This window comes from Nipponia nippon, unplaced genomic scaffold (assembly GCF_047370975.1).
Source record: "Nipponia nippon isolate SJK-2023a ecotype South Korea unplaced genomic scaffold, ASM4737097v1 scaffold_2, whole genome shotgun sequence".
NCBI classification, from domain to species: Eukaryota; Metazoa; Chordata; class Aves; order Pelecaniformes; family Threskiornithidae; genus Nipponia; species Nipponia nippon.
This window is the reverse complement of record NW_028262336.1, coordinates 61,850,056-61,862,230: the sequence shown is the minus strand read 5'-3', so window position 1 is coordinate 61,862,230 and position 12,175 is coordinate 61,850,056. Positions and strand designations below refer to the sequence as shown.

General features: G+C 44.9%; 1 protein-coding gene across 3 annotated transcripts in view; it reads right to left on the bottom strand.

Moving 5' to 3' along the window:
- The window catches only part of LOC104019399 (sodium/hydrogen exchanger 2), a 34,795-nt gene extending 23,700 nt beyond the window's left edge, over window positions 1–11,095 (bottom strand). For 2 of the 3 annotated variants that reach the window (XM_087759573.1, XM_087759575.1), the window contains exons 1-2: window positions 10,798–11,095; window positions 4,774–5,237 (exon numbers count right to left, since the gene is read on the bottom strand). In XM_087759573.1, coding sequence (XP_087615699.1) covers window positions 4,774–5,237; window positions 10,798–11,080 — 747 coding nt within the window. In that variant the 5' untranslated portion in view covers window positions 11,081–11,095. Of the gene's footprint in view, window positions 1–4,773; window positions 5,238–6,385; window positions 6,473–10,797 lie in introns of those variants that run through there. The other variant, XM_087759574.1, reaches the window with a different exon arrangement.
- Window positions 11,096–12,175: the final 1,080 nt, after the last annotated feature.

Here is a 12,175-nt window from a genome sequence, read left to right as displayed (position 1 = left end):
ACATTTTCTTAGGCAGAGAGCCTTTTTGTTTTACACAGGAAACAGAACAATGTAAACTTCACATTCCTCTAAGATCCAGTATTTTCGTTACTACAAAACAGACAACAAATGGAATCAGTTGTTCTTAAAGAAACCTTAAAGGGTCTCCCCATTTGCAGACTTAGTTGGGAGATTTAAGCATTGCCCGGTGCTCCATGTATGCTCCCAGCCATGCGATACCACGATGGCTACCTAGTCCCCTTGTGCAGATCTAAGCTTGGTCATAGGGACCTACTCCTATCACAAAAAGGATCTAAGCCAGAAGGGCAAAGCGGGTTCACAGGCTAAGCCACCTTGGTCATAATAAACACCTGACTATCTTGGACAGTTTGCAGAAGTTAAACCTCTGCTTTCTTTCTGGACTCCTTAGTACACCAAACAGCCTTCTCTATCAGGAATGCTATTTGAGAGAACAACGTTTTATCAGTACTTGCATTGTGCCAACAATGTAGGTGTTTGAATAGTGACTGGGAGGGATTTGTCATGTTCACAATCTTGTTCTCTCTCACACAACAGAAAGCTGTACAGCTTTTCTTGGCCAAAATTTGATAGGTCTTACGGAGGTAAAAGTTCTCACTATAGACTAATGCAAAGACATGGCCTATTGTGGGTCCTTTGGGCTAAGTGAAAGGAAAGAACTGAAAAAGAAAAGAAAAAACATATTCCAGAGCAAGCATGAAAAAAAGAAGGTTAAATCAAACCTAGCATGGTCACCAGTCATTTCCAATTTTCATTACAAAGCAACTAACAGGGCAAGAGCAGGAGCATGAACTATTTATTTGATAAGAATGATGCCCTCAGGATGAGTCCACCTGGGAGAAGTGTCCTTTTTCACCTGGACAAACCCCTTCATCTTGTTGCTCTGAGGCAGATTCCCAGCTTTTTTGCCCTGTTCCTTGTTACTATGTCCTGTGCAGGACAGGAAAGTAATGTCATAGGCTTCACTGGTTTTCAACCTGTTTTGATTTGTGAACCTTATGGATGTGCATGAAGACAAGTATACCAGAATTAAGCTTATTGACAATAGGTGTGCCTTTGTTGGTCACTTTACAACGACCTCTCAGTCCACAGACTCCCAGGAGTCTCCATGAATGACAGGCTAAAGAAAAAATATTGTTGATTTGTGTTGCCTGCAAGGAGAGGAGTTCCCCTGAGTCACTTGTTGAAACTTGGGACTACCCCAGGGTTGTGTTATTCTTCAAGACACATACAGAATTCGACCTGGCAGAATACTCCCTTGGTATGTACTAGGGCACATGATTATTTTCTTTAGTTGGACTTTTAAGTAGCCTTTTTTATATTTCAAAAAGTAACTACATAAATATATATAAGGCAAGTCTCCAAAGTAAGGCCACTGAGAGCTGCTTGTAAAGAAGCATAGAATTTTGATCTACCCAAGCAATAGCCTTCCCATAAAATCACCTCATCCTCACAGTGGTCACCCTGCAAATAGAATGGAGCCTGTTGTTTCCACATACAGATACCCTCATAAATCTCAAGTCTGTTGCTGTAAGTTATTTGAAAGAAGAAAAGCAATGTTCTCCTTTGTACCTCAGATCAAAACCAGACCGCCGTGCTAGAAGCAGCAGCTAGGATTATGGAATGTCATGAACACGATTTTAACCTCATTCCTATTGTTCTTTATTTACACTGCTGTAAATGAGATCAAAATTAGGTTCACTTCCCTTTTACTCTACAGCAGCTCAGTTTTACAGCTCTCTCCGAGCTTTCAGGTAAGTTAAACATCATCAACTCTGGTCACATTTTGTAATGCTTTTGGTATGAGAACAGGGTTTTTTTCAAGTTCAAGATTTGCCTTTACTCAACATCCTTCAGCTGAACTCACTGAAGGTTACACCAGGGAATATTAGTCACCAATCACTTTTTAATCTTGTCTCAAGAGTATCTCTGCTCTTCCTAGACACTAATTGCTTATTTTCATCAGTTCTCAGTTTTTAATTCTGAAATTACTTTAAAGCACTCTAAAGTAATGTTTTCAGTAGAGGCGGAATACGGAGCACTGCTGTAATGTTTTCTAACATGGGAATAATATTATTGTAATGACACTGGCTCCTTCTTTGTGATTTTAAGCCCAGAACTGGAATTTGAACTGTTAACACTCAACTTCAACTGTGATCTTGCCATTTAATATCACTGTGCTAATTATCACTGACCCAGTCTTTCGGTAAAGGACCAACTCTGAAGAAGAAGCCGAGTGGCAAACATTGTCCTGAGCTAAATTCAAGCTCTAAAATTCCATCAGTGGGGGAAAGGGATCATCCAAATGCACGGGCATATTGTTAAAACCATCAGGCATGAAAGGCTATCTGAGAAACACAGCAGAGCTGAGATTCCTGAGAAAGCCCACCTCGCTTTCTATCTAAAATGAAGGTGTGGTGGCATGTTTTCTGAAAAGGGAAAGCATAATGACACTGCTATCCTAATAAAAGCTTTTACTAGGAGCAGCCAGGCGGTGTAAGTGGGATAGCTGGAAGAAGGGCTTAAAGTATTTAGAAAGCATGTTTACTAAAGCGACGCCGTTCTGCACTGCCCATCTGTGTAGCCCCCGGGTTTTTTGAAACTGCAGTGGCCGTAGGAATTAGGCAGCTTCTGTGGACGGCCAGCCTGCCTTCAGCTCCCCTCCTGCTTCGTCCCCACATCCCGCCGGAGGCACCTGCCAGGGCAGGTGGGACTCGAGGGCTCCAGCAGGCAAAAGCTGGAAGGGGCTGAGCTCTGCCAGCTAGCTGGTTTTATCAGCTCTCCCAGTAACACAATATGGGCAGAGGAAGAGACAGTATTTACAAAACATCATCTCCTTTGAGTGCATAGCTGAGTAACCCTGGCAGCACCACAGTGAGGACTGGTCCGGCGGCACTGCTACGGGTAAGAGAGGCGAGGGCACCCCACTGGGGATCTGTGTGACGGCCTGGGTCACGTCTTAAGTATAATCACACGATTGCAGGTGTGCAAAATCATAAAAAGCAACTATTAACAGACCAACGCTTAGCTTGTGGAAACCACTTGATCTCCTGCCAAGTGCTACCTTTAAGCGATAGCTGGGAAATAAGACTAAATGTACTCTAAATTCCTTTCACTCCCTCATGAATATACGTATGGCCAGTGTGTGTGCTGGGCTGGCCCTGCAGGCTCCTCAGAGTATCTCCCCCTGAGTTAGGGCACCTGGGCAGGCATGCCTTGAGAAAGGACTACCTCCAAAGAAAGCAATAACGATGCCTACAGGAAAGCCATGCATCACGGTTATTAAATTGCCATGCCAGAGCCTATAAAAATGGTGTTTTAGAGTAATTTGCCACTGGGCAACGGCACGCATGAATACTTCCATCATCAGGATGCAGTGTTTTCCTAGCAAATCTTGCTAGATTAACTGTTGCTCCAGTGGAAAGGTGATTGATTTTGTGACTGGAAAAAGTGATTTTGGTTGGAAAAATCCACCAAAAAAAACCCAACACCTTTACATTAACATAAAACCATACCTTTTTCCCCCAGAAAAACTTGTATGAAAAGAATCCCACCGCATGAGTGGCCATTAAGAGTGCATAGAGACAGACACAGCCATGGCTGAACTGCTAAGCCTCTTGAAACTCAGTATTTACACCCACTTATTTTCAGGACTGGCTTAGGTACCAGTTTAGTTAACGGCAGGCAGTTTCACCTGTAAGCTAATGAGAAAAGCTAGGTTTAAGAGAGACGATGCGATTCAGCTGGCTGGATAGCAACAGAATCAGGTAAAGCGTAAAGCGTAAAGCATAAAGCATAAGCAAAAAAACCCCAGTGCTCCCACGGACACACAAGAAATTATCAGTACCAAGGCTCAGACAAAATGATGAGATATACATGTGTTAAGCAGGTGAGGCAAAGTCCTAGAAAAGGGGAAAACTGAAGGACAATTGTGCATAGAATGGGACAGGAATAAGAAGCCATTGACAGAGACAGGGAAGGTGAGGACCCAATTAATGAATCTTTCTGATGCTTCTGGCATATGAAAAACTGGATGTTCGTGTCTCACAAAACAGAAAGCATGCCAGGACATAGTCGGCACAGGCAGGATTTCATATTAAGGCATGGATAAATGGGAGTAATGTCCCAGACATGGTGTCATCAGGTACAAACGAAGGGCACTGGGGGTGTTAATGGAATTTGCAGATTGCTGTTCTCAGGTCAGCACCCCAAACCCAGTTCAGCTAGTTAATGATTAGAAATTACTGCCTCCAGATGGCTGTCCTATCTCATCTGTAGCCCTGGAGAAATGTATCGGTGGTCTCAGGGCAGCTCCAAGTGGATGGGCACGTGCAAAAGGCGAGTATCAACCCGGTCCTGTGCCATCTCAATGATTTGCCCATTCTCCCTGTGAACATGCTGGGACACCCCACATTGGCCCTTTTCCCTCCCCTGTCCAACGACATTTCTGCAGGTGAGGAAAACCTCCTGCTTCAGATTACAGAAGTAACAGAATTCAAAGACACAGAAACTAAAGAGATCAGGTAGCAAAATCCCTAGAGCAAATATGCTACCATTACACATTACTCTGGTGTAGTAAGACTATTGTAGTTTCTAAATCTAAAGTTTAGAGTATTACATAAACACATTAGCAGTCCTTGATTTCCATCTACTAGCAAACTGTAATAACCAGATACAAAGAGAGATAATGGAGTGTCATGCAAACAACCACTTATCATTTTTATCAACTAATCATTCATTTATCAAGTAACTTACCACAGTTATAGCATCATTCAGCAAAGACTCTCCAAACACCAGGATGTAAAGCTGCTCATTGACATGAATATTTTCAAAAACGGCTAACACCGCCACAGGATCCACAGCTGAAATGAGGCTGCCAAAGAGCAAATTCTGCAGCAATGTGATATCAGTCAAACCAAATGCACTGATCTGGCAAATTCCATAAAGTGAAATTCCAATGCCGATGGCGTTCCAGAGCGTGCCCACCACGGCATACCAGAATATGGTACCAAAGTTCTCAAAGAAAAGACGAGTTGGCATAAAATATCCAGCGTCGAGTACAATGGGTGGTAAAAGATACAAGAAAAAAACATCACTGTTCATTACAGGTGGGGACTTCTCCTCTGCTCCAAAAATAATCCCACCAAGAAGCAATCCAACCAGAATGAGGAGACAGCTTTCAGGTACTATTGAGGGCAACTTGTGATAGAGATGAAAGCCTTCAAAGGAAATTCAAACACAAGAAAGTAAAATGGTTATTTGTACAGAATCCAAAAGATTATTCTGGATTCTGTTCTCTTAGTTTCTATAGTAAACAAAGAGCAATTGCAGGGCAATTTCATTTTGCAAAGACTGAACTGGATCACCACAACAGGCCAGGGCAAATTTGTCAGCTAGGGTAGTTAATTCAGTTAAGTTGGTGGAGAGTCAATTTAATAGCTAGATGTTCCAGTTAATAGCTAGGCTGCCTGGAGCAACTGTGTGCAAGGGTTCTGTTTGTGAAAGTGTGGGGATTTTTGTAATGTGGAATCCTCCAGAAACACAATACAAACACTTTTCTAGGGCAAATCACATCTGGATAGAGGAAAAAAGAATCATACTAATCACCCCTTCCTCCATGCACAGCTTCACAAAAGAGTTTAAGGAGTACATTCATTTCATTTTTAGAAGTCTTTTAGAGTCTCAAAGGTAGGGAGGGGAACGAGCTCAAGTAACCTGCTCCCAGTCACCCATGGTCACTTGCTCAGCCACCATGAGGAAGCATTTACAGACACATTATTATTCAATTTTAGCAGAGCCTCCAAATTAATTTTGCAATAACTAATGTGTTTTCCATAAAGTGACAGTAACTTGTAGCCTGTATTATTATGCTCATTCTTCTGTATGATATGAATTGTGGTAGTGTCAGGAGTCTGCCGTAAAGATCTGTGCAAAGTACTGAAAAAACAAATAAAAAAAGGCTCTGAATGAGGACTTAATGGTTGAATGTTCCTTAGCCTACTAAAACTCCATGCAGTTTTGATTAAAAAATTCCCATTACTTGCATAAGTTGACTGTTTTAAGGATGATTGTGGTAACGAATGGGAAAAGTTTTGAAGGAACTTACTCTGGCCAATCTAATGGAATGATCAACCTTATGCACCAAGGTCACATTCCAGGTCCTGGCGATGCCAATCTCTTCCAGGCTCCTCCTTATCTATATTTGGCCCACGTAATTATATAGAAAACTATCCACACCCACAAGATCCCACAATTCCTGCCTAACTAAAAAGCATTTAAATTATTTTAAATGAGAGCTGCATGGAAACACTGGGTGTGGTAATAACGGGCGTCTATTTCAGTAAAACTATTTCAGTAAAAATCACACCTGTAGTCGAAACAGTTAAACTAGTGCAAGCTTGGTATAGGTCACATCCAGTTTCCCAATTTCAGGCTTCTATATCTTGTACCACCTATTTTAATTCTCCTTTCATTAGAGATTTCTTCCAGGTAAAAGAAAGCCTGAGCACATAATTAGGAAAAACAAATGGTTAAGAAGGACCAAGGGGAAAGCTGTTTTAATCTACAGATTTTTTACTTACATATTCTATAACTATTAATGCTACTTTTTAAACAAAGCAGCTCAAGCTGCATTTTTTTCCTTTCTGGGTGAACACAGACTGCTTTTTAATATTTAGAAACATAGCCTATGTGACTCGTTAGAAGGACGGCCAAATTCACTGTCATTGAAAACTGGAATCACCAATATCGTATATTGGCAGAACAGGTAATGACCCTGGAAACACAAGAATTTGTGGTTGAAGACTTGACTCTTCACCTTTCAGCCACTTCCACATAAACATTTTATGGTTTGTCTTAGTTTCTGCGGTGGCAGGATGCCAAAATTTCCAACACAGCGACTGAAGCTTCCCCTGAGTAAGTAGATTTTGCTAAAAGAAAAGGTTTTTGTAAGCCCTTCAAAAGTATCTTAAATAATATTCTCAATAAAAAATGAAGAGGAGAAATTTTTTGTAAATGCAGCTTTTAATGAAAACAAAAACCATCCCAACCAGTTGTAATGCAATGGCAATGAAATGTCTATTGTGAATATAAAAATAAAAATCTTTTTCTTTTCTTCTTTACAAGTCACTCTGGGAATTTCATACCCTCTCGGAGCTTTTGGGAGTCCACGTCATCCTTAGAGGTAATGGAAAGGCTCCTACTAAGTGAAATGTGCTTTTTATCCATGTAAACAGCATCAAAACTCCTAAAAGCCTGCCTACCTCCACGAAAGGCATCCTAAGGGGATCAAGGAAAGGCTCTGCTTCCCCATTTAAGGGCAGAGAGCTAGGATTCAGGATCCAGTACACATCAAGTTAGGTGCAGGTGCCCTGCAGGATGAGGGACATCTTCCCTGCTCTGATGGCTCCACAGCCACGTGGTCAGGAGTGCCCTGGGAGCGGATCCCCTGCGGTACACGAGTACTCGGACTTTTATCCTGAACCCAGGACCACAGCTACTTTCTCCTTCTCTGACCCTGTTTTTGAGCTCCTGACTATGCAGTGACCCAACTTCAATAGCACAGAACATGTTTACCCTCAGGCCATTGGGCATTAGGACACTCGCCTAAAGTGCAAGTTCAGTATTCTTCAAGCTAAAAGTCCTTAGAGTCCTGGTTTTCTACTTCTTGGGTGAAATCCAGTGCACTCTGATGCTGGAAATGCCACTGAGATTTGTACTTCTGATTATACGTGAGTTTTCCAAGGGCCCTCTGAACAGCTTAAACCTTTTTTCAGGAGAGAAGTGTTGGAAGGATATCAGCTCAGTTCCCAGAAGAAACACTTCTAATCATGCATTTGTGATTGAAAGTAGAAGTAATGGGAATCTGGATCAGTTAGGCAACATTTTCTAGGCTTAGTAGCGTAAGAATTAAGCAAAACTGGGAGGTAAGTAGACAAGTCTCGCTGCCTAGAGACTGCAGCATACTTCGGGTGCACTGGGTCCCACCTAATATACTCATGCAGTCCATCAGCATGTGAGTAACGTACCTCCTACGTGGTATCACCACATAAGATAATAAAAAAGTAGAGGTAGCCAGAAAATAACAATTCCGTTCAAGGCAATTTCTTAGACTTCAAAATGTGCCCTGGTTCTATGCTGGAATAAAAAGCACCATGTTTCTAATGTCTTTGTGAAAATGTACCTTGTTGTAATGTTCAAGTTCTCTTTGACAGCTTCAGGTTTTCCTTTCTCATGCTGTCATTCTAAACCTAGCCTACAATGACACGATCACAGCCAGGATCTGAGAAACCTTTCAGGTAAATCCCCTATAAAAATTAGCAAATGCTGGAACATTTCAGCTCCAGTGAAACTGCGCTTCTGCGAAAACACGTTTGTTCAAAACGACTCATCAAGTGATAAGTAGGTGCTGCAACAGAGGTTTCTTTGGGATCCTTCACAGACTGTGAGAGCTGCTATTAAATGTGACCCTATCTTCTGAGCTCCTTGCAGCTGAAAAGACCTTAGGGCTCCGTTCATAGACGTTTGCTACTCGGCAGTGCCAAGTGTAAGCATTCAGTGCCTAGCCCCAGAAAGGAATTTGCAATGCCAGATTAAGCACCAAAGTTTCCTGGGCAGTGCAGGAGTCTAGAGGTGGATTTCACGCTGCCTGGCATGACAGGGGCGAGATGCCTACGCTGCCCAGAAAGAAATGCTGGGCAGAGGAATGCACCGCAGAGCCTCCTCTCTTACAGGACCGCTGTCAGGGCTACAGGCAGTGAGACGGGCTGGAAAACCCCTCTCCATCCCTTTGAACTGAGACACATGGCCCACTCTTAGTACCGCAGTAGGACGTGGCAGAGCCGACATTTCTGTTTCTCCGTGGTTAAACTCTGCCCATCTGGGCTACCTTCAATATAAAAGAAGGCACAAGCGAGTGAAAAATTGATGCTGTGGGATTGTGACTTAGGAGCGACGGGAGTCTGTCCTGGGAAGGTTTACCTGATGCACTCACTGGGTAAGGAAGCACAGACGGAGCTCCAGGATCAAGAACTGGATGTTCCTAATTCCAGTACCGGAGTCAGGGTGCCTGCAGATAGGTGTGGTGAAGCTGAGCATTGCCACACCTAGGGCCTCTCCTGGATCCGGCACTCATTGCGTAGTGCCCGCACACTTAGAACAGCAGAGGGAATGCCCTAGATTAGCCACACTAGCTTTCGTTTGGTATAACTGAAGGGATTTACAAATTATACGCATTTTTCCTCATCTATGCTGTTTGCTTGTTTCCTGTACTGCAGTCACCTTAGAAAATCAGTCAAGTCACTTTTTGGTTTTTTACTTTTTAGATGCCTATGCACTAGTAAAATATCATGATAGTCAGCATGTACAGTCCTACAGGAATTATATATTATTGTGTGTGTATGTGTGCTTACATCTTTCAAATGGCTTCCCTGTAATCTTTAATAAAACAGAAACTTTTTCACTAGTCTTAGCTTATTCAAGAGTTCTTGCTGTATCTAAACTCAGAAGCCAGAGCAATTTTGCAATACTCAACTAGCTAAGTTCTTTACCAAACTCCGTATTTTCTGGCTATTATAGTTCATTGTATACTTGAGTGTATCATATTTGAACTCTGTCCTGATTCTGCAAACACCTAAATACACACTCAATATGAAGCATGTCTCTTTAACGCATCAAGATACATGCATCAAGACACAGGCATCCTTTATGGATTCAACATACAGTGTTTCTGCAGAAGGTAATGAAGCCATAGCAAGTTGCTTGGGTAGAGGATCAGGCCCCCAACTACAACGCTAGCTGTGGCAGGAGGTGAGTACAAATTTTTGGTTTTGCAGAATCCTAATTACCTGATCACTAACCAGAATGTGACACAGTCTGTTTAAATGTCACAAGCAGAAGTCAAAGTTATAAGTTTTAGCAAAGTGTTTCACCAGAATGAGTATGAACATGGAAATAACGCGCAGAAAAATCAGAGTTCTGAATCAAACAAGTGGAGTATGAGTAAACCCTTCTTTTTTGTTCCCACGGCGTTATTCCTGACATTATCTTCTACATGAGAAGATACAAAGTTCATAATTTATAGCGATTTACTGATTTTTAAATAGCTCTCTAGTACTCCTTTACCTGACATTCTTTAGATTAGCGCACTCAGTTTTCCGTTTGGGACACAGAAAGCTAATTAAAAACATTATGTATAAGCTGCACAAAACACAGTGAAACAATGCAATACAAATATTTTCCACATGAGGGAAGAGGTGGCCTTTCTTACTCATTCAGTGCTGTCTTTTTTGCCTTTCTCGGGACATAAGTGAATGGTGGGAAAGTACAACGAGGCCGCTTACTCTACCCTCATGAATATTTGCTTTCCATCGATCCGTTGTTCTGTCGTTATACCCGGCGTTATTTTAAGACGACGAGGATAGTGCTCAAATGACAGCAGGGCGATCAAGGAAAAGTCGGTCGCGCACTGGGTGAACCCTGGGTTTCACGGTCCTCATAGCCCGGGGTTTACGCGTTGCTGCAGCGGGCTGGAGGGAACCTCTTTCCTCCTCCGCACCTTTCCCAACGGCGAAAACCCCATCTCCTGCCAGCCCCATCCCGCCCGGGCATCCCGCCCCGCCCAGGAGCACCAGCCCCCGGCCGCCCCGGCACCCGCGCCCCCCGCCGCCGGGCGCGGACGGCCCCGGCCCGGCGGCCCGCGGCGGCCCCGGGGGGCGGGCGGCCCGGCAGGGCAGCGGGAGGGAGGGAGGGGAGGGAGGGTCGCCCGGCGGCCCCGCTCACCGATCTTGGCGAGGGAGGCCAGGAGGATCCAGAGGGTGATCTCGAAGGGGATTTGCACGTGGGGGTAGTCCAGGGTGAAGACGTGGAGCCGCGTCTCCTCGAAGGCGGTGCCGCTGGGGCTCGGCGGGGTGCCGGTGCCCATCGCCGCGGCGCCGGGCGGCTGGCTCTCCGAGGTGGCCCGCGCCTCCGCCGCCCCGGCCGCCAGCACCGCCAGCACCGGCACCAGCACCAGCACCGGCCGCAGAGGCGCGGCAGGGCGCGGGGGGCCGCCGCGGCTGCCCATGGCGTCCCCGCTCCCGGCCCGGCGCGCCGCTGCCCTACGGCCCCGCGCCGGCCGCCGCCACCATCCCGCCGCCGCGGGCACCTGCCGCCGCCGCGGCCCCGCCGGCTCCGCCTCCTCCCCGGTGACTGGGCGAGCCCCGGCCCGGCGCCGCCGGCCGGCCGCGGCGCCCCGCTCCCCCCCGGGCCGCCCCCGGGGCCGCCCCCGCGGGGCAAAGCCGCGGGCCGGCCCCCGCCGCGGCCGCCCGCCGCCCCCGCCGCCCCCGGACCCGAGCGGCCGCCCGGCCGCTGTCAGAGGCCGCGGGAGCGCCCGGGCGGGGGCTGGATCCCGGCGGCGGCAGGTGCTGGGGCTGGGTGCGGGCCCTCCGGGCACCGGCCCCTGCCCCCCGGTGCGTCCTGAAACGAACGGGCCTGCAAAGGTGTCGGCGTAGCCCGAGCGTATGCTTTCGGCTCTGAATTGCCTCAGAGGAGATTTGTAGGCAGTCATAGAAGTGCACGTACATTTGTCTTATTTATAGAAACTAATCTGGAGAGTTAACGCACTCTATATGGATATGCGCACGCCTGTATATACGTACCCATGCATAGCCTCTATATACATGCATCTAAAAGCAATTTAGACCAAACGTGTGTATATACATATGGATGTGTGTATGTATACATATTTTAACAAAATATTTTTTATACATGTACGTACATATATATGTATGTATCTGTACATATATGTGTTGCCATTACCAAATACAGGAAAGGTGCTTCCACCGAATATATGAAAGACAACATTCTGTTCCTGCTAATTAAGAGTTAAATTCTGTTCATTTAGAGAGTTAAAAGAACACACTCTGTGTACATATATAGGTATGTAGGATCATATATCTGTATATACGTACGACACAATAGATGTTATATAATATAGGTTGTATAATACATGATATATAATTACATAGTATGTAATATATTATAGAATATATTTAATATATAAAATAGTATATAATATATGAATACATATTATCTATATGTTGCCCCCAATCAAACATGTGATAGGCCCAATCCTGTTAATTAAAAGATTTGCATTCTGTCAATTCAGAGTTAAAAGAAC